Source organism: Lynx canadensis, chromosome E2, assembly GCF_007474595.2.
Source record: "Lynx canadensis isolate LIC74 chromosome E2, mLynCan4.pri.v2, whole genome shotgun sequence".
In the NCBI taxonomy this organism is placed as follows: domain Eukaryota; kingdom Metazoa; phylum Chordata; class Mammalia; order Carnivora; family Felidae; genus Lynx; species Lynx canadensis.
In genome coordinates this window covers 6,592,716-6,615,290 of record NC_044317.1, presented here as the reverse complement: position 1 = coordinate 6,615,290, position 22,575 = coordinate 6,592,716, and the positions used below count along the sequence as shown (strand labels likewise).

The 22,575-nt window shown below is 51.9% G+C and overlaps 1 protein-coding gene across 7 annotated transcripts in view; it reads left to right on the top strand.

Moving 5' to 3' along the window:
- PLCG2 (phospholipase C gamma 2) overlaps positions 1-22,575 on the top strand; it is a 152,481-nt gene that overhangs the window by 46,777 nt on the left and 83,129 nt on the right. For all 7 annotated transcript variants that reach the window (XM_030297197.1, XM_030297198.1, XM_030297194.1 and 4 more), the window contains 3 exons: positions 11,482-11,625; positions 13,848-13,941; positions 14,938-14,985. In XM_030297197.1, coding sequence (XP_030153057.1) covers positions 11,482-11,625; positions 13,848-13,941; positions 14,938-14,985 — 286 coding nt within the window. The remainder of the gene's footprint in view (positions 1-11,481; positions 11,626-13,847; positions 13,942-14,937; positions 14,986-22,575) is intronic.

Here is a 22,575-nt window from a genome sequence, read left to right as displayed (position 1 = left end):
AGCATGGAGCCTGACGCGGGGCTCAGTCTCACAACCTTGAGATCATGACCTGGGCTGAAATCAAGAGTCAGACGCTTAACTGACTGAGCCACCCAGCTGCCCCTTGCCTGGTGTTGGGCGGACCAGGAGCTGTCAGAGCCTCTCCTGCCTGTAAGGGTTTCAAGGCTGGGGTCGTTGCAGGGACGCTTCTAAGAGGAAGAATCCCAAAGGACTCAGGGTGAGATCTGAGCCCCCGAGGGTTGGGGGCGGGATCTTCCTCAGAAAAGAACTCATCTTTCCCTGTGTTATGGTTTAGAATACAGGCTTGGGAGGAGGCTGGGTGGCTCAGTTGTTGGGTGTCCAACTTCAGCTTAGATCATGATCTCACGGTTTGTGAGTTCGAGCCCCATGTTGGGCTCTCTGCTGTCAGCATAGAGCCTGCTTCAGAACCTCTGTCCTCCTCTCTCTCTGCCCCTCCCCCACTCATTCTCTCTTCTTTCAAATAAACAAATTAAAAAAAAAAAGTAGGCTTGGGAGGTAAGACTGCTGGGGGTGAAGTCCTGGCTCAACTAGTGTAGCCTTGGAAAGTCACTGAATCTGCCTGAGTTTCCCCATTTTTGGAATGCAGATGGTGAGGTCAACCTCGCATGAGCACACACGTGTTGGGATCCCATCCTAGATGTTTCTGTAAATGTGGCTTCCCTTCACTTTTCTCTGGTTTCCTCTGAAGCCAAGGGGTGGGCAGGAAGATGAGGACCTGCATTTTCCATGGGAGCATTCGGCATCAATCAGCTTCTAGAACTTTCTCTACCCCAGCCGGTCAGAGTTGAGCTAATAGTCTGTGTTCTCAGAACCTTTCTTTTCCTAAAAACACAAGGGCAAACCATCTGACTGAAAGAGTGAGCATATGTTTATGTGCAGGGCTGCTTGGCGGGCTGAGGTTAGGGAAGGACACGATGAAATGAGAGGTTGCCGTTGAAAGGGGTCCACGTTTGCCCTTCCTCGGGCACTGTGCACAGACTCCTGGCGGGTGTTCATAGAAACTGTGTTCTTGGCTGTTGTCTTTGCCCTTGCGAGTGAGTGGGCCCCTGAGCCAGGCCTGCCTCAGGCCCCCTGCAGGCTACTTCCTCTGGGTTTCTGACTGACTTATCAGAGAGCTGCATGAGCGTCTATTTCTGGCCCAGCTAGAAATAGTTTGGATCCTGGCACAAGGCAAACACAGAGTCTCTTCCTAGGATGGAGAAGTAGCCTACGGGGAGGGGGTGGGAAATCTCTCTACAGTGTCCCTGGGGGAACCTGGTCTTGGGCGCCATGATTTGCAGACCCTGCCCGGGGAGGGAGAGTGGTTCCTTTGCAGTCTCTGATCGAGTCAAGGGGAACATCTGTTGAGTATTAGCATGTTCGTTCGTTCTTTCTTTTTCTTTCTTCCTTCCTTCTTTTCTTCCTTCCTTCCTTCCTTCCTTCTTTCCTTCTTGATACTTCATATTTTTTTAATTGAAAAGTTTGAGATCATTGTAGATTGACATAAAGTTGTAAGAACTAATACAGAGAGAGCTCATGGAGACCTTACTCTCTTTCCCCCAATGGTGATGTCTTGCAAAATTATATACGGTGTGATAGCACAGGGTACTGGCATTGATTCGGTCCACTACAGACCGTCTTCAGGTTTCCTCCGTTTGACGTGTACTGTGTGCGTGTTCCTGTATCTGCCACCACAGCCCCGTCCGTCATGACAAGGATCCTTGTGCTGTCTCTTAATAACTACGCTCACTCTGTGCGTAAGGTATGCATATGGTAAAATGCACAAGTGGGGGGTATAAGCATGTATAAAGTTCCCTCTGTGACCATGCTCTCCGGCCACTGCCCAGATTGGATCTAGCTCACTCCCCAAACTCCAGGACCTACCGCCTCCAGGAGGTCACCACCGTTCTGACTTCTGTCTCGTGTGTGAGTCTTAACACGGCTTGGTCGGCCTCACACCCTCTACCCTCTGCTTTCTCACCTTTTATAACTCGGAACCACGCTGAGGGCTTGGTCTGTGGCATCAGCTGTTTCTAGGCAGAATTTAATCACATCCTGTTGCCACTGCCTTTGTGTTGTACGATTCCTGTTATACATGGTTGTCTCTTTTTACCAGAGACAACTCGTTATTGAAATACATCTGTACATACATATATTTTTTTCAGTTGAAAAGGTGAGTTGACTTAAAAGACCAATGTCACACAGTGCCAGCAGGATACAGACATGGCAAACTTCATAGAGGTGATAATCACATGACGGACATCTGAGAAATGGTGTCAGAAGCAAACATGACTCCGAAAAAAAGAAAACAACCCAAATCAACAACTGGTCCAGTGGGTGGTGGGGTGGGGCAGGATCTATCTATAATCTTGGTACAGTGAAGGCCTTCCGTGTAACTGTGGGAGACGGGACTGGTTTAAAGCCAAGCAGATTAAAATTTCAACAGGCCCTGTATAAGGTGGTGAGCCCTTCCTTAGGTCTTACTGATTTTTGTCATACCTGCCCTCCACCTGTTTTATATGCGATCTGTATTTTTAAATGGACTCGTTCTTTTTAACTTAAATTTACAGATGGTGCTAGATGTGTATTTTTTCCAATTGATGTTAAACTATGTCACACGACATAACAAGATGTGGGCACCATTTAGGGTATCACATACCTACCACACGACAGGATTATTGGCACTGAGTCTCCAGCAGGAGAGGGAAAACTTCAAATTCAAGTGACCCTGAAAGAGTGTGTGTTTACAGAATTCTTTGATGCTTGGTGTTTGGGGTGTTAGCTGGCCGGTTCAGGAAGCCCCTCTTTCTCATCTTCTCGTGAGTTTGGAGACACTTGAGAAACACAGGTCAGGACAAATAGCGACAAAGAAGGTCTGCTCTGGGTGTGTGCCTCCTGGGGAGTCTCGCTTGGATTCTGTCTCTGGCGCCTGGGCCGCTGACTCTGTCTCTGGCCCTGGTGGACACCCAGGGGCCACTTGGAGGCAGCCCGCTCTGAGAGGCAGGGAGCAGAGCAGGGCACATGGTTCCTGGGGGACAGACCGGACCAGAACTAGACAGGGAGACTGAGCTGGGCATGCCTACTTTCTTCTTAGGGACTCCTGTTGAAGACTGTTGGCTGCTCTTCTGGAGAGAAGGGGTCCCTGGAGAGACTAGCTCAATCCTTCCCTCCAGTGTCACTTAAAACTCTGAAGCGTCTGTAAAGCAGTTCATCCAGCATTTCTGTGTGAATGCCAAGCATGACGGTCACAACGACCTACTCACTTGAGTGCTGTTGTCCTGGAAGGGTCTTCTCCTGTGGAAGCGCAAGGCTGGGACCTTCCCCGCTGGAGATGGCACAGTTCCAGCAACTGTATTTTTTAACAAAGAAGACAAGGGCAGCCCCCTGTCACTCCCCAACGCTTAGGCTTTCAAAGGACTTTAATATCTGAAACTCGTGGAACAGTTTACATTTTACCAAGTTCTTGCAGATGTATCTACGTATGGGATGGATATTCGTTCCCATTTTACAGATGAGAAAGTAAAGGCGAAGCCAGAATGAAGAAACCCATCCCAGGTTGCGTAGCCTGGATGGGTAGAGTCAGACTTGAAGCACATGTCTGCTAGATTCTTCTCTCTCTCTCTCTTTTTTTTTTTTTTTTTTTAAAGACGTTTACTCATTTTTGAGAGGCAGACAGAGCACAAGCTGGGGAGGAGCAGAGAGAGAGGGAGACACAGAATCTGAAGCAGGCTCCAGGCTCCGAGCTATCAGCACAGAGCCTGATGCGGGGCTCGAGATCATGACCTGAGCTGAAGTCAGAGGTTAAGTGACTGAGCCACCCAGGTGCCCCTGGCTGCTAGATTCTTCTAAAGTTGAGCTCTTTTAGGTCTCCCATGTAGACCCTTTTTATTTTTATTTTTTAAAGCAGGCTCTATGTGCAACTGGGGCTTGAACTCGTGATGCTGTGATCAAAGGCCACATGCTCTACCGACTGAACCAGCCGGGTGCCCCTCACGTTGACCTTTTTCTTTTCTTTTCTTTTTTTTTTTAATTTTTTTTTTAACATTTATTTATTTTTGAGACAGAGAGAGACAGAGCATGAACGGGGGAGGGTCAGAGAGAGAGAGAGACACAGAATCTGAAACAGGCTCCAGGCTCTGAGCAGTCAGCACAGAGCCCGACATGGGGCTCGAACCCACGGACAGTGAGATCGTGACCTGAGCCGAAGTCGGACGCTTAACCGACTGAGCCACCCAGGCGCCCCACGTTGACTTTTTCTAACCGTGTCTCCCAAGTCCATCTCAGCTGTTGATGTAGCTTCAGGGTTACATGCTGTCGTGTATGCGAAACAGCCCGGCACCCTTGGTTTGGCAAAGCAGAGTTTTTCATCGAGACATAGCACCCGTGAGACAAGGTGAAACCACTGGCAGCGGTGAAGGTGGTGTTGGAAGGTGGTACGAAAGGACACGCATCCCAATAGCTAAATTAACCTTGACTGACACCTCTTCCTGGGGCCACGCGGTTTCTATTTAGTGTAATTTCACCTTGTTTGCAGAGCTGCTCAGTGAAGGAGGTATTGCTATCACTGTGCAGATGAGGAAAGAACCGAGATGGGAGGTGATTTGCCCGAGCTCTGGGGTGCCTCGCAGGGCTCTCCCGCCCCCACATCCCCCCCTCCCGGGGTTCCCTCCAGCCTTCAGAACTCTACCAAGATGCCCTCGGAGAAGCCTTTCTTCCCCTTGTGGGGAGAGCCCCCATGTAGACTCTGTTCCCGTCCTTTGAGGTGTTCAGTGTGGTTGCAGGCTTATGTGTTCGTGTGCTGGTTCAGAGAGGGTCTCTCCTCCCCAGGCTTCTGAGGGCGGGGCCACGTCCGTGTGTCTCTTCCCAGTACATCCTCAGCATGATGCTTAGTAACCCCCTGGCCGATTGAATGGCTGGCAGGTGGGCAGGGGGCGGGGGGGGGGGGGTATGTGTGGGAAGGTGGCCAAGCTTCAGCAGTCCCTTTTCCCCTTGCATACCACTGGGGCTTCCCTGACGATGCTTTAAGCCTGTTTGCCCTCGTTTGAGGGCAAGTGTGGGAATCAAAGAAAAAGTCACATGCCCGGTGTGAGGGTAGGAGGGTTTGTAGGAGTGGGGGGCAGCCTGAGAGTGGCCCGGAAAGGAAACAGTTTGAAGAATGGGTCATGGGGACGGCCAACAAAGAGGGCGGGGGAGTGGGCGGAGGTTGGAGCCCCAAGTGTGTGTCTGCAGGTGATGGGTGGGGAGGGCAGCCAGGAGCGTGGTCGGACCTGGGGAAAGCCCTAGGTGATGCTGGGAAGCCAAGTTTGTGCAGAGATGAGGCCTCACTTCTGTGGCCGTGTTATCTCACTTCTTCAAGCAGGAAACACGGCTGCTGAGCCCCACCACATGAGCGTGCATGGTCTGAGCTCTGGCCACCAGAGCCTACTTTGAAAATAAAGTCGGTCATCTTAGTGAATGTGTGTGTGCCCTTGGCAAAAGTTCCAACCCAGGCAGATCAAGCCCACCGTTAGCCCGTCATCGTCCGCACCAGTAACCCTTATTGTCAGCTAGTTGGAGAAATCTTATTTTTTCTACCTTTTCTCCTGCTTTTACATACACACATATATATGTATACAGATACAGGCGTCCCTCTTTAGCTGAGTCTAATGTGTTCCTGGAAACAGAAGTAACGACATCTTTTTTTATTAGATAGCCATGTAGTATGTCCTGTTAAACGTGGATATAAATGGTGATGAATCACCAACTGATTGGAAAAAACCCATTTCTCCAGTATTGCTTAATACCTGTAAACATCTGAAAGCCAACCCATTGTGTATTCTGTACGAATACAGAGCACTGACGGCAACAAATATCATTTGATAGCCACCTAATTATTCGATGCTTTAATGAACTCGTTCCCGGACATGCTTGCGAATAGTACGTAGAATACCATGTGGTGTTGGTTGTGAATTTTAATTTTTTTTCCCCTTGTCCTCTACTTTGTGACTTAATAGAAATGACCGTGAAATAATCTGTTGAAAATACTAGAGAGGTCATCTAAACGGGACTCAGTTTGGTAGTTTGCTTGTCAGAGGTAAACGCTAGGACTCCAGCAGGACTTAATTGGGTGGGCAGGACACTCGGCTTGAGGCAGATGATTTTCAGCATTGGGACTACTGAATACGGTCCTGTCCTACTGCAGACTGATACACACCAGTGTTTTCATCAGTCCCTGCACACAAACATCTACAGTGGGTGTAATCTGGGTAGTGCATCTTGTGTAAAAAAAAAAAAAAAAAAAAAAAAAAAAGATTGGCAAGTTACAGTGGGTATTTAGATAGAGTTGTTAGACATCTGTGCACAATACGTACGTACATGTGTGTGTGCATACATGTGGATACGTACGTACAAGTGCAGACACAGGCACTTAACATCCAGGATCCTATTTACGTGAGCTGCGGTGGATTTTTTTTCCACATCAGTATTTCTGGACGTGCCCCTTCAATGTCCACAACAGAGAAATTGAGAGACGGTGTTTTTTTCTTATACCTTCCGGGAGAGCAACTTTATTCAGTTGTATCAGTAATTCAAAAAATCATCGCTAACAAGCACCTAGAAGTTACTACATCTCTATTAGTTACAATTATTGGGCGCTATTTTTTTCTTTTATTTTTTTTTTTAATGTTTTTATTTATTTGAGAGAGCGCGAAACAGTGTGCCCACGAGCGGGGAAGGGGCAGAGAGAGAGAGGGAGACACAGAATCCTCAGCAGGCACCGGGGTCCGACACAGGCCTCGAAGTCGCAGACCCCGAGATCATCACCTGAGCCAAAGTGGGCCACTTAGCCGACTGAGCCGCCCAGGTGCCCCTACCGGGTGCTACTTTAATACCCGCACGTGCACACGCAGGCTCCTCGAGTCCTTAAAGAGCAGCGTGTGAGGAGGCCATTCTTGCTCCTGTTGTCCACATGAGGAAGTGGGGGCCCAAAGAGGTGAATTCCTGCTGGAAGCACCTAGAAGCTGGGATTCAAACGCAGGCAGTCTGGTTCCAGAGTCCACCCACTAGGCACCACATGTGAACTTTGCGTGACTTGGGAGGCAAGTTTGCAACCCCGGCCCTAGGATTCTGTTTCCAGCTGCAGGTCAGAAAGCTGACTGGGGATTGATCGAGTTGAGCGCAGGAGGCCTGATCCCCACTTTGTGCCCTGTACCCCGTGGGCAGTGGGATCATCATTCAGCAGGGTGCCCCTGTGTAATGCAAGATCAGATACATATCAGGGATGACCAACAGGCCCCTCAGACTTGGCCGATTACCAAATAGAACCCCCCCCCCCCCCCGCACCACCCGCTGCTTGAGGCATTTCCTGTCTGCCTTCTTGGGGCTCCTGGTAACCAGGGTGGGGGTCGTGGATAGTGGGCAGCCCTCGGTTCCTCTGGAGCTGGCCCCTGCTTGCTCGGAGGCCTGGGAAGTAGCAGTGACAGCTGTGAAGGGCTGAGTGGTGGCCCCACCCCTGCCTTTGCACAGAGGCCTCAGCCACAGGCCCATCCACGGCTGACTTGACATCGACGTTTAAGCGCCTTCCCGGGCCCGGTTGGTGGCTGGACAACCCCGTGGCATGAAGGTGTTACCTCACAATTAAACCGGCAACCCTGAGAGTGTGGACTCAGGAGGGTGGCTTTCCACTCCCAGGAGATACCCAAGAGAACTGAGAACAAGTGCTCAAACAGAAACCTGTATGCGAACGTTCGTTGCCGCATTATTCACAGTAGCCGAAAGGTGGAGGCAATCCAAGCGCTTGTCACCAGAAGAACGGACACAGAAAACGTCGTCCATCTGCACGCTGGAATATTACCCCTCGCTAGAAAGGAATAAAGCACTAGCCCCAGCTTCCGTTGAAGATCTCATGCTAAATGAAAGAAGACAGACGCAAAAGACCACGTGCCTTGTGATTCCGTGTATGTGAAATGTCCAGAAAAGGCAGCTCTGTAGAGAGTGAAAGTAGGTTCGTGGCTACCAGGGGCTGCTGTGCAGACAGGATGGGGAATGGAAAGTGACAGCTCAAGGGTGTGGGTTTCTCTTGGTGGTCGTGAAGACGTTCTTAAATTGACTTTGCTGGAGGTTTCCACAAGCCTGTGAATCGTACGTTTGAAATGGATGAATTTTATGTGAACGGAATCTTAATAACGCCGTTACATTCAAAGAGATTGCGGTGTCTCTAATCCCAGATCCATCTGCTGAGCAAAGACACCTTTGGGGATACAGCACGTACAGGCAGTGACCTCTTGTCCTGTGTCCACGTTTTGGCTTTCCTCGGCTGGGAGCCCCGAGAAGCTGTTCTCTTCAGTAGCTGGGACTTGTGCACATCCATCGCTCTTCTGACTGCAATAGATACTGGGCCTTTGACCCCTCCAACACACCGATCCCTGCATCCTGTGGGGATAGCACAGAAGCTACTGGATCAATTACCTGATATGGCAAAGGCCCCCGCAGGCGGACTCTGATGGCTGTAGCAGTCATTTCTGCACATTGAAGCCAGCTTGGTGTGATCACTGCAGCCCTCTGCTTGAGGACTGGGGAGTCAGGCCCCCGAAACAGCCCTCGACCCACAGCGGATGGCGGTTAGGGATAAATACCCTGGCTGTCTTGCTTCCTGGTGGGGTGAGGCCAACCACAGCCCCCTTGCGGTCAGCTCCAGGTGCCCATGGCCGGCCAGTGCAATTCTTAGCATCCTCCTCCTGCTCGGCCGCTTTCCTTGTCTGTCTCACATCCCCAGTCCTCTGCGGTGTTCCTGGGATCACCTCTGAAATAAACCACAGTGCTCAAATCTTCCCCTGAGGGTCCCCTTCTGGGGAAAGCCAAACCAAGGCACCTGACAACCTAATTCCTTCATTCCATGGGAACCCGAGTTCCTGCTCTGAGCCAGGCCCTGGTGCGGGGGGCCGTGAGGCTCCGGTTGGGGGTGAGCAGGATGGACGCGATCCTTGTTCTCCTGGGGCTTTGGTGGGGGGACGGGGAAATGTACATCCACGGGTAGACGAACCTGGAAACACACTCGTGCAAGTGAGGAGCGGTACAGCACAGATCTAGAAATAAGAGGATGAGTCGGGGGTGGAGAAGGCAGGTATTGCTAAGTCACTTGAGTGGGATCTGCCCAGATCTGGTCAGCTGGTGAGCGAGGAGTGAGGACAAGCCTGGGGAGAGGGAAGTGGGTGGGAGGACATCACGGAGGCGAGCCATCCCACTGTGGCGGGGTTGCGGGGGGAGGTGGTGCCTGTAGCCTGTCCAGGACGGGCCCGGCTCCGAACAGAGCAGAGTTGCTTCCTGGGGCTGAAGTGGAAGGTGGTGGATGGTCAGGACCACCTGCCTGCTCAGAATGCCTGTTTCTTTTTCATTCCGTCTCCATCTCTCCTGCTCTTGCCTCTCTGACTGTGTGTGTATGTCTGTATCTCCCTCCCTCCTCGGCTGGGTGGCTTGTCCTCTGCTCCTGTCTCTGTCTCTCTTTCCCCTGTTGGGTTTCTCTACGTGTGTTTGCTCACATCTCTGCGTCGAGCTCCCTCTGTCCCATCTCTGGTTCTGTCCCCGGTCTCTCTGCCCCCTTCCTCGTTCAGCAACTATTTATTGGGCTCTACTGTTTACCAACCACCCTGCTGGGGGTGGGGGCGGTGTGGAGGCAGGGGACACAGTGATGAGGAAGGGAGCACTCCTGACTCCACGAGTCACAGCATTAGGCTCTTGCCTCTGTTCTGAGCTGTGGGGCGAGGGGCTGGTAAGTATGAGAGCAGGAATTGGAGGGTGTTCTATGCGTCCGATGGTGGTTGAGCTGAGATGGCCAGGGGGAAGTTGGAGCTAACCAGGCAAAGGGCATTCCTAGCAGAAACAACAGCGTGTACTGTTGCCCTGTGGTGGGGGTGGCCGGCCGCTCACCAGGTGGCTGGAGCATGGGGGGTGAGGGTGCAGGGGCTGGCAGGGTCAACACCGGGCCTTGGCTCTTAGTCCTAAGAGCACCGGGATGCCATCAGAAGGTTCGAAGCCCAGGAGTAGCGTGAGTATGTTTGTATTTCATAAAAATGACTCGGGCTACTGGTAACTTGGGCTACTTCGGTGGACCAAGCGAGAGATTCCAGTGGCTTGGATCGTGGTGTTGGCCCTGGGAATGGATAGTACGTGGCGGGCAGCATCCCTGCTACCCCCAGACTCATGTTTTATCGGCCAGGGGGCAGCAGCAAGAGAAATTTTGCAAACATCTCTGGCCAAAAAAGTCCCCGGAGGATGCAGGGGGCCCACTTTGGGCCATGTGCTCGTACCTGAAGCAGTCGTGGTCCCCTGGGGTGGGGCACCTTGGTCATTCCTAGGACCCTTGGGCCCCCTCTTTGGCTTGTCGTGGTAGGAGGCGAGGAAGGGCAGATCAGCATCATCTGAAGCAGGAATGGGTCTATCCCAGGAAAGGTGCTTTTTTGACAGAAAAAAAGGGGAGGAAGGGACCGGTTGAGTTTGTCTTATGACAGTCCATGATCATCCTATGGTAGGCAGGGAGGTCTCCCTTGGGTCAGGTGGCCATCTGTGGGGGAAGCAGTCACCCAGTGGGTCAGGTGGCCATCGATGAAGGGGATCACCTCTGGGTCAGGAAACCATCCTGTGTGTGGGGGGAGGGGTCACCCCTGGGCCAGGTGGCCATTCGTGAGGGGGAGGGGTCACCCCTGGGCCAGGTGGCCATCCGTGAGGGGGAGGGGTCGCCCCTGGGCCAGGTGGCCATCCGTGGTGGGGAGGGGTTGCCCCTGGGCCAGGCAGCCATCCTGTGTGTGAGGGGAAGGGTCACCCCTGGTCCAGGTGGCCATCCGTGAGGGGGAGGGGTCACCCCTGGTCCAGGTGGCCATCCGTGAGGGGGAGGGGTCGCCCCTGGACCAGGTGGCCATCCGTGAGGGGGAGGAGTCGCCCCTGGGCCAGGCAGCCATCTGTTGGGGGGAGGGGTCGCCCCTGGGCCAGGTGGCCATCCGTGAGGGGGAGGGGTCACCCCTGGGCCAGGTGGCCATCCGTGAGGGGGAGGGGTCGCCCCTGGGCCAGGCAGCCATCCTGTGTGTGAGGGGAAGGGTCACCCCTGGGCCAGGTGGCCATCCGTGAGGGGGAGGGGTCGCCCCTGGGCCAGGTGGCCATCCGTGAGGGGGAGGGGTCACCCCTGGGCCAGGTGGCCATCCTGGCCCAATTTGTCCAGGAGTGGGTTGGAGTCCAGCAGTAGCAGGGATTATAGGGAGAATGGATTTCCTCTTATTTCTGCGTCTCTTGGTCTACAACAACTGTCCCAGTACTTAGTAGCTTCAACCAGCCAGGTTTTTACTTGCTTGCATGTAATCCTGCCGTCCAGGCAGGGCTGAGGGGCCGGGACCGCCTGTCTCCAGGCCAGGGATGAGGGGGCTGGGCTGTGCGTGAGGGGGGTGCAGGCGCGGTCTGCGTCCCCAGGCGGAGTGAACTCCAGCTTCTCATGGGCTCCTCTCAATTGTCTTCCAGTGGATATCATGGAAATCAAGGAAATCCGCCCCGGGAAGAACTCCAAGGATTTTGAGCGCGCGAAGGCAGCCCGCCAGAAGGAGGACTGCTGTTTCACCATCTTGTACGGCACCCAGTTCGTCCTGAGCACTCTCAGTTTGGCAGGTGAGTGCACGTCCGTGTGCTTTCCTCCCTGACTGTGTCTGGCTTCCTCCCCGGGACGTCCTCTAGCAGCAGAATGCCCTCATGTGTATTCCAGGGACATCGGGGTTTTGAATTCTCCCCTGCCTCTTTCTAGCTGTGTGCCTTTGGGCACGCTGCTCAACCTCTCTGAGCTGCAGTCTGCTCAGCTGTGAAACAGGGAGAATGATCGCGTCTGCCCCAATGGGATGTTGTAAGCGTCTGTTAAGGGCCTGCTTGGCTCATGCAGATTGCTGAAGGCAGGTTCTAGTTTTCATCCAACAGAGCCTGGTCTACACTGTTTACTCAGCTTAGCTGATCTGGAGGAAGGATCCTGAAATCTTATATCTCACACATATGTGTGCACACACACATACACACACGTGCATGCATACATACACTCACACACGTGCATGTACACGTACCCTCACACATGATCTGGAGGTGAGATTTCCAGCCATCCCTCTGAATCCACCAAAAAGCCGAAAGAGCCTCTGTGAGGCCAGAAGATAAGCTGTGGAAAAGCTCAGCACTTCACTCAGAGGCAGAAGCTTGTCCCCCCTTCAGGCCCAGCCCCGGGACTTACTGACTTAGAGCTGTGTGTTCAACCACGACTGATGAGAGAGAAAGTAAATCCCACTAAAGGTAGACCAAGGCGAGGAGAAGACGAAACCTGAGCATGGTCGGGGACATGTAAACGAGCGCAGAGCAGCTCTCGTTGATTTGCTCTGTCTGTCACGCACCTCTGAGCGTCCACTCTGCGCTGGACTGACCTAAATGCCCCTGGGACCGTGGAGATAATGGGACACAGTCGCTGCCTTGCGGACGGGGGCTCACAGTGCACTGTGATGAGAGCTAGAGGCCAATCACCATACAGTGTGCTGTAGCGTCACGGAGGGCCCACTTCCAGGGAAGGCTTTGCAGAGGAGGGCCCTTTTATTTTATTTTATTTTATTTTATTTATTTTTTTTTTTTACATTTATTTATTTTTGAGACAGAGAGAGGCAGAGCATGAACGGGGGAGGGTCAGAGAGAGAGGGAGACACAGAATCGGAAGCAGGCTTCAGGCTCCGAGCCATCAGCCCAGAGCCCGACGCGGGGCTCGAACTCACGGACCGTGAGATCATGACCTGAGCCGAAGTCGGACACTTAACCGACTGAGCCACCTGGGCGCCCCTAGGAGGAGGGCCCTTTTAAACTGGGTCTTGAGGCATACGTAGGAGTTGGGAGGAAAGAGGGAGGCCAGCCCGGGGGGGAGGGTGGTGCGTGTGTGAGGAGCTGAAGGAGGGAAATAGCAAGCTGGATGTGGGAGATGGGGGGTGGACGTCTGACGGTTGGCGTGTGGTTGGTGCAGAGATGACGCAGCAGAGAGGGGCCTGGGCCCGTGAACTTTCGGTGTCATGTCCACTTTGCTCTGCTGCAGGCTGAGGTCTGGTTGTTCTGGGCAGGGAGACCGGGAGTCCAGGGTGCCGCTTTGGTGTCTGTTCCACTCTGGGGTCTCTCTTCCAGAGCTCTCCAGTTCAAGTCCAGTAGAGAGGGAGTGACACCTGGATCCCAGCTTCACGCTTACTGGCTCTGGGACGGGTCTCTCTGCCCTCTGAGCTTCATATTCTCTTCCTGCACACGGGAAGGGTGAGAGCAGCCGCCTCAGCGTGCCCTCGTCCACGTGAACAGGGTAGCTGGTCCTTAAGGCATGTGTCATAACTCAGAGGCGTTTGCCTTGCTAGCTCCATTTTACTGATGAGGAAATGAGGCACAGAGAGGCTGAGGAACCAGCCGAATGTCACACAGCCCTCAAGCGGTGCCGGAGGGACTTGTGGTCCCTCAGTGATGCCAAGCCCTTGCCTTCTCCCTGACCTTATCTGGAAACGGGAAATGCTGAGGGCTGCTCTGGATTGGGGTGTGAATAATCCTAGACCCTGCACTTTATTCGTTAGCATAGGAGTAAAAGCTAAAACTCGTGGGGGGAAAAGGTGTCCCACTTGTCATCCCTGCTGTAGAAGGGTCATCGCTGGCACGTGGCCTCATCTTGGACAGAAGGCAGGTCGTAGAGCCACGAAGGTGTGAAGGAGATGCCTTTTCCGTGCCCTCGTGCAAAACTAGAAACCAGCACTGGCTTCTCCTGTCCCCGTGGGCTGTATGGGGCTCGGTCTGTCTGTAGAGGTTTTCCCAGCGAGTAACATTTGCCTTCCTGTTCACCGGTCCAGCTGATTCTAAAGAAGACGCGACTAAGTGGCTCTCTGGCTTGAAAATCTTACACCAGGAAGCGATGAGTGCGTCTACACCCACCATTATTGAGAGGTATTGACTTTTGCTTGTTTATCTCTGTATTTGCACATTAATTTATTCTTTTCCCTTGAGCCAACGTGAGTGAAGAAAAGAAAAGTGGGGCGTTTCATCTTGGAGGCTCAGTGAGTGTCCTCTGTGCAGCAGCTCCCAGTAGGCGCTGTGGGCTCCCCACCTTCTCGTCGGAGAGCCTCTCTCGGTGCTAAGCCTTGCTTGGCCTGGTGGGGTGAGGAGTACGTTGAAGCCGAGCCAGAAACACACGTTGACGTTGTGTCCCAGGGGAGGATTGAGGGCCTCCTTTTTAATTTTTTTTTTTTTTCAACGTTTATTTATTTTTGGGACAGAGAGAGACAGATCATGAACGGGGGAGGGGCAGAGAGAGAGGGAGACACAGAATCGGAAACAGGCTCCAGGCTCCGAGCCATCCGCCCAGAGCCTGACGCGGGGCTCGAACTCACGGACCGCGAGATCGTGACCTGGCTGAAGTCGGACGCTTAACCGACTGCGCCACCCAGGCGCCCCTGAGGGCCTCCTTCTTACAGGATCAGGAAGGGATTAAACCAGCTCACCAAACAAACCGCAGTCAGATGCAGGGTACCGCATTTCGCAACTGCCACTGCCTCCTGGATTGGGGAGGCTCAGGACTGCCTTGCCCGGGAGTCAGCGTCACAGACGTCTGCGTGGGATTGTGTGTGAATTCTCGTCCCCTCGGTTAAAGCCCTCGGATTCCCGCCATTTTTCTTACCAGCTTTTTGGGGGGATTAATGAATGTCATCAGAGAGGATCGTCAGTTTAAGGAATGCCGGCCTCTAGGCTCCACTAGGAGGGGCCTCTTGGCTCCTAACTAGGGCGTGTCAGCCCCAAGGAGAAACCTGCTTCTTCCCAAGCTGCCCGAGTTAGCAAATTGGAAAACTCCTCTCGTTTCCAGGTTCCTTGGCCCCCATTGCATAGAACTAGTTTTGTTTGTGCACTAATTCTCTGTCTCTCCCTCTGTCTCAACTCTCTTCCTAGTTGGCTGAGAAGGCAGATTTATTCAGTGGATCAAACCAGAAGAAACAGGTGAGATTCGTTCATATTTTTGTGGGTTTTCTTCCAGATCATTTTGGCCTCTGGTGTTCTTTCCTTGAACATCCCGAGGCAGTCGGAGCATGTTTTGTGGTGTGGAAAGGTCCTCGTGAGGTTGGATTGGACCCTCGAGGTACCAGGCGCCGCGCCAGGTGCTGGGTGTTGATGGAGACACGACCGTCTGGGGCCTTGCTTCCGTGGATGCCCAAGTCCGTCTGCACAGACAACTTCTCTGGAGCACTTGGACCTTGTGCTTGAGGCCTTCGTATTCCAGCACCTTCCGGGTCCCGGGGAGAAGCGAGATCGCCGTGGCGCCTGCCCAATTTTGTGGTGGGACAGAGGTCCACCGTTAACGAAGTAACCCGTGTTGACTCGCGATGGTTACTCGGGCTGGGCGGACGTGAGCCGGGCAACGGGATAACACGCAATTCGTTGTGCTTGTTCACTGAACAGTACGTCTCAGAGCAGTTCCCTCCCTGTCAGCACACATGATGCTGTGTGCCAGACGTTTCTGTAACAAACACGGTTTTGTCCTTGGCTGGAGTGTAATTTCCTTACTCATGAGAAATCATTTCCTTCTTGATGGAGGCAGAGTGGTTCCTGGTCCTTTGTTATCATTGTGACGACTGTTGCCGTGGCAACCTTGGGGTCTCCCTGTGGGTCAACGTGTGTGATAGAGTCTTAGAGGAGGGGTCCCATCCATGCAGTGTTTTCTGGTCTACCATTTTGAGGGAGGTGGTAGCAATTAGCATTTGTCCCAGCGGTCAGGAAGGCACCCCTTTCCCTATGCCCTGTATCACCGGACTGACTCGTGATGACCTATGGGTGAAAGGCAACAGCAGATTTTTGCTTAAATTTGTATTTATTTATGAGTGAAGTTGAAGATGCTCTCATCTGTTTTTTTAGGTTATGATCCAGTTGTTATTAATAATAAACTGATAAAAACCACCATTTATTGAGCCCCCACATACTAGATACTGTGCTCGGCACTTATAATTAATATATCATTTGAGCCTCACAAAAGAGGCTCTTTTTCTTAAAGTTTTAAGTGATTTTCCTTCCTTCTTTTCTCTGCTAAGCTACGTCAGTGTGGTATGCGAGGTCGCAGCTAGCCTTTCCAACTGTCCCCGGGTGTCCCCTTTCCATCTCGCAGGCTCCTGGGGGTCAGGCCGCTGTCCTCCATCACCTGGTGATGTCAGGGTTCGGACGTGCCTCCTCCGTGGTTTGTTCCACGTACACCGTCCGACGGGACGATGGAGAAACTGTAACCGATGGTGGTGAAACGTTCAGCCATGTCGTTAGGTCTGCAGAAACATGCTCCGTGTTCTGCGCCCCCCCTCCCTCGTCCACCTGTCCAGCAGTCACCGTGTGGTCCCACACCCCGGGCTGTGCCCTGGTGTTAATGCAGGTGGATCTGGGGTGGGGGGTCCCCGCGTCAGAGGATTTTGTTCACACTGGTCTCTTTCAGCCTCCGAGGTGGGGCCTCCCTCGTGTTTCCTTTCTGTGTGGCTTCGAGGTGATTCATTGTTGGGCTTGGCACAGGGGTGACAGGTGGAGCCCCCCCGGGCCCTCTCTCCGTGCACACCGGGTACAGGGTTGCTGCTTTGGTGTGGAAGTCCGCCTCTCCATCTTGTCAAGAAACGGAAGCCTCTCTCTGGCTGTGCATTCCGACACAGAGGTACGTCTTTCCATCCACCAGAACCTTCAGCAGAGAGGAAGTCAGTTTCTGGAGTTGACACCCTGTTCCTGCCTTCACCGTTCACGCTCCCCGACTTTGCTCTCCTCGGGCAGAGCCCCGCCGCTCTGTCAACATGTGGAAAACGCCACCTTTCCTGTGGTTCTGGGAGGCCCGGGTGGAGTTTTTCCAGAGGAACTCCGACCGAGGTGCCAGCTGCAGGGCGACTGACTTCTGCTCTGCCAGTTTCCCCTCCCTTCCTGTCGCCCACGACCGATGGCGTTTCCTGAAGGAAAACAAAGGAGCAGCAGAAGCCAAGGAAAGACCCCCGGGCGGGCGGCGGGCTCGAGGCCGCCGGGCCCAGGCAGTGCCCAGCTCCCCGGCACTCGTCCCGGCCAGCCCCCCTCGTTCACCGTCGAGCGCATCTAGAGGCAAAAGGGGTAGCAGCTGGCATTTGTGGAGACCTGGGCTTGCAGCGGCCAGGGTGCTCTTGGAGTTGCAGGGGCTTCTGGAATGTTCAGACTGCTGAGCTGGGTGCCTCGTGGTCCATTTCATGAGGACGCTGAGGCCAAGAGGAGTAACCTGACTCGTCTGCAGCAACCCAGCTTGCTGGGCGTGCCACCAGGATGGGGGCTCCCCCATCACTGCTTGGTGGTGCTTTTCTTCTTATTTTTTTTTATTATTATTATTTTTTTAATGTTTATTTATTTTTGAGACAGAGAGAGACAGAGCACGAATGGGGGAGGGTCAGAGGGAGAGACACAGAATCCGAAACAGGCTCTGGGCTCAGAGCTGTCAGCACAGAGCCCGACGCGGGCCTCGAACTCACAGACCGGTGAGATCATGACCTGAGCCGAAGTTGGACGCTCAACTGACTGAGCCACCCAGGGGCCCCACTTCTTATTTTTTTTTAAAAAAATGTTAATGTTTTATTTGTTTTTGAGAGAGAGAGAGAGACAGAGCAGGAGGGAGGGAGGGGCAGAGAGAGAGGGAGATACCGAAACTGCAACAGGCTCCAGGCTCCGAGCTGTCAGCACAGAGCCCGACACGGGGCTCGAACCCACGAACTGGGACGTCATGACCTGAGCTGAAGTCGGACAGTTGACTGACTGAGCCACCCAGGTGCCCCATAAACTGTTTAATTTGATTGTGGTAAGATCTGCCATTTTAAGCGTATGCCTCTGTGAGATGAAGTACGTTCGTGCTGTTGTGCATCCACCGCCATCCGGCTTCAGCGCTCTTTTCTCCTTACGGGACTGAAACTCCGTCCCCGTGAACGGTACCTGCCCCTCTCCTCCTCCCCTGCCCTGATCACCTCTCCTCCGTCTGTCTCCATGGGGTTTGACTGCTCTGGGCACCTCGTACATGTGGAATTAGGCAGTATTTGTCTTTCTGGCTTGTTCCACTCAGGACATCATGGTTCATCCATGTTCCTGTAGCAGGTGTCACAATTTCCTTCCTTTTTAAGGCTGCATAATATTCCGCCATGGGTGCAGACCACGTTTTGTTTGTCCGTGCATCTGTCGATGGACACTTTAATAGCCTTCCTCTTTTGGTTGTGAGTATCGTTCCTTTGAACGTGAATGTTCATGCCCCTGTTTTCAGTTCCTGTGTACGTTTTCCAGAAGTGGATTTGTGGAATCAAATAGTAGTACTGTTCTAATCTTTTTTTTTTTTTTTAATGTTTATTTTTGAGACAGAGACAGAGACAGAGAGCAAGCAGGGGAGGGGCAGAGAGTGAGGAAGACACAGAATCGGAAGCAGGCTCCAAGCTCTGAGTTGCCAGCACAGAGCTCGACGCGGGGCTCGAACTCACAAACCGCGAGATCATGACCTGAGCCGAAGGCAGCCGCTCAACCGACTGAGCCACCCAGGCGCCCCTAATCTTTTTTTATTAAGTTTCTATATTTTTAAAATTATTTTTAATGCTTATTTACTTTTGAAAGAGAGAGAGAGACAGACAGTGCATGAGTTGGGGAGGGGCCGAACGAGAGGGGACACAGAATCCGAAGCTGGCTTCAGGCTCTCAGCTGACAGCAGAGCCCCATGTGGGGCTCGAACCCACAAACAGCAAGATCATGACCTGAGCCGAAGTTGGGTGCTTAACTGAGTGTACCACCCAGGCACCCCTTAAGTTTATTTATTTTGAGAGAGACAGAGCACAGAGCCCAGTGCTGGGCTCGAACTCATGAAACTGTGAGGTCGTGACTTGAGTTGAAATCAAGAGTCAGACACTTCACCCAACTGAGCCACCCAGGCACCCCCCATACTGTTCAAGTCTTAGACAAACTGCTTTACCGTTTCCCACAGCAGGTGCAGACTGACACAGCCACCAGCAGGGCACAAGGGCTGCAGTCTTTGCCACTTGCTTGTCAAGTTACTTTCCTCTTCCTCCCTCCCTCCCTCCCTCCCTCCGTCCCTCCGTCCCTCCCTTCTTCCCTTCCTCCCTTCCTTCCTTCCTCCCTCCCTTTCTTTCAAATAACAGCCACTTTAGTGGGTGTGAAATAGTAGCTCATTTTGGTTTTGCTTTGCATCTTCCTCATGACTAGGGATGTTGAGCATCTTTTCACATGCTTTTTAGCTTTGTCTATCTTCTCTGGAGAAATGTCTGTTCAGATCCTTTGCCCATTTCAAAAGTTCACCTCATGATTTTAGTCCTTCTTCAGCTTTCAAGCACTGACCCTGAGACACAACATTTTATTTTTCATGTTTATGCTGTTATTTATATTACCTTTTGAAAAAGTGAATTTTTTATTTTTATTTTATTATTATTTTTTTAATGTTTATTTACTTTAGAAAGAGAAAGAGCATGAGCAGGGGAGGGGCAGAGAGAGAGAGAGGGAGACACAGAATCTGAAGCAGGCTCCAGGCTCTGAGCTGTCAGCACAGAGCCTGACACGGGGCTCAAACCCGCAAACCGTGGGATTATGACCTGAGCTGAAGTTGGACGCTTAAATAACTGAGCCATGCTGGGGCCCCGAAAAAGTGATTTTTTAAAAAATTATTTATAATTACCTTTGAAAAAGCGAATTTTCAAAAAAATATGAAAGTAACTCCTGTTAGTTCTAGGAAACTTTATAAATACTGAAAACTAGAAAAAAAATGTATAAATTGGATATTAAATGGTAAGCACTGTTAACTCCAGCTATAAAATTTTTCAGTAGATTTTCATCTTCGGCTTTTTACTTACTTATTTTACTTTATCAAAATCTAATTGCACGCATGATCTTGTATCCTTTTCTTCTGTAATTTCTAAATTTTGGAATAATTTTACATTTAGAGGAAAGTTGCAAAGATCTTACAGGGAGTTCCCAAATCCTCCTCCCGCTTTCTCTAATGCTCACATCACGCCTCGTCATGATGTATTTGTCAAAACTGAGAAACCAGCATTGGTATGTGACTCAGAACTGAGCCCTGGACTTTATTTGGGGCTCAGTCTTTTCCCACTGACGTCCTTTTCCTGGTTCAAGATCCAGTCCAGGGGCCCAACGTTTCACTTCGTTGTTCTGTCCCTTGGTCTCCTCTGGTCCGTGACCATTTCTCAGTCTTTCCTGACCTTGACACTTCTGAGGAGCACATCTCAGGTATGTTGTAGTACAGCCCTTGGTTCGTGTTGGTCTGACCTTTTCGTCGTGTTTAGGCTGGAGTGACAGGTAGGCTGCGGCTGCCGGTGTTGGGGAAGAGTATCACAGAGGTGAAGGTCTGGTTCGTTCTATCACATCGCGTAGCGTGTGCTCCCGGTGCGGCTCATCCGCGGCGATGCAATGCTTAATCACCTGGCCAAGGTGGTGTCGGAAGATTTCTCCTTTGTAAAGTCACCCCCAACCCTGTTTTGGGGACTAAAGCTCTTGAGTCCAGCCCACCCTGAAGGAGGGGAGAGTTAAACTGACTTCACCTTGTGTTAAACCGTAAGAACATACATGTTTCATTTCACCTCTTCAGAAACATGATGTCAGTGCCTATATTAGGAATCAACCAATGGAAAGGTGATATTTGGTTTGAAAAGTTGTCTTTTGTGTGTCATTTAAGTTATGTCCAGTTCTTCCTTAGGTTCACATTTTCACCCAGTTGTCTTCAGAGTGAACCTATGACGTGACGCTTAAAAGAAGCATTTTTTGGGTCTCTGTAGGATTCTTAGCCTTGTGCCATGGCTCCCTAGTCCCCATTGGGTGGACGTGCTCCGCTTTTCTTGAGTCCTCCCTTCTAGTTGCTGCTCACGTTGGTGGGGGCTCCTTGAGGTCAGAGGTCTGACTGGTTTGGTCTTCCTAGTGTTTGTTGGATGAAAGTTCTACCTTTTATTCCTACATATAACATTGAGCAGATGGAACGTTCTAGCTTTGAAAGAGTTCCTTAAGACATTTCGAGGCCTGGGGACACTGAGTCAAAGGTGTTAGTGCTTTCACCATAACTCTTGGCTAGATTTTTAGAGACCCAGCCCCACTCCATCTTTGAGCCTTTATTTTTTTTATTTATTTATTTAAAAAAAAATTTTTTTTTCAACGTTTATTTATTTTTGGGACAGAGAGAGACAGAGCATGAATGGGGGAGGGGCAGAGAGAGAGGGAGACACAGAATCGGAAACAGGCTCCAGGCTCTGAGCCATCAGCCCAGAGCCCGACGCGGGGCTCGAACTCCCGGACCGCGAGATCGTGACCTGGCTGAAGTCGGACGCTTAACCGACTGCGCCACCCAGGCACCCCTCTTTGAGCCTTTAGAGTTGAGTTGTCTCTTACCTGGGAATTCTGAGGTTGGTGCAAAAGGGGGAAATTTCTGTGGTCAAAATATACCTTGAGGGGTGCCTGGGTGCCTCAGTCGGTTAAGTGACCGACTTCGGCTCAGGTCATGATCTCACAGTTGGTGGGTTTGAACCCTGCATCAGGCTCTGTGCTGACAGCTCGGAGCCCGGAGACTGCTTCTCATTCTGTGTCTCCCTCTCTCTCTGCCCCTCCCCAGCGTGCACACATGCATGCTTGCTCGCGGTCTCTCTCAAAGAGAAATTAACATTAAAAAAAATTTTTTTTTTAAATATACCTTGAGAAAACCCCGAGCCTTCTTTGAGGGCCCCTGGAATTGTGTTACCAGGTGTGAGGGTCACAGGCTCTGAGTCCCACAGACAGATAGCAGCCTCAAGGGCTGGTAGCAGATTGTCGCCTGTGGACATTTCTTTCCCTCCTTTGCCTTTTGCCCCTTGGTACATAACGTTGGATTTGCATAGGCTGAATGCTGCGCTTTATTCTTCACGCTGGCGGGGACAGAGGGCAGACTGTGTTAGGTCTTCAGGAGGCAGAAGGGGGCAGGGGTTGCAGGTGGGAGGCAGGTGTGTGGGTCCAGGTCTGTCCGTCAGCAGGCATGCACATAGCTACCATGCAGTTAACGTTGTGGCCCCAGCACATTGGGACTTCCTGGGGGAGCGGGGCGTTAGCCTTAGGTGTGCAGTCTCCCCTGCACAGATTCTCCTTCACTGGGTCTGGCCTGGGGCTCAAGAATTTGCATTTCGAACAAACTCCCAGCTGACGTTGGTGCCGCTGGTCTAGGGACCCTGCCTGGACAACCAAGCTTCTAGAGCTGCTCTGTCCGGTATGGCGCCCCCTAGCTACATGTGGCTATTTAAATCAATTAAAATTAAATAAAAGTAAAATTTTAGTTCCTCGGTCACGCTAGCCACATTTCAGATGGTCAGCAGCCACATGTGGGCAGCGGCTGCTACATTGCACAACGCAGATCTAGAACGTTTCCATCATCATAGAAAGTTCTATTGGGCGGTGGTGAGGTTTGAATCTCTGCTTGGACACTTACTGGTTGTGTGAGTTTGGGTAAATTACTTAATTTCTCTGTGCCTTAGCTCTCTAATGTGTCTGTAGAAGAGAGAGAATAGTTCCTGGTGTGAGGTTTCAGTGGGTCAGTATGTG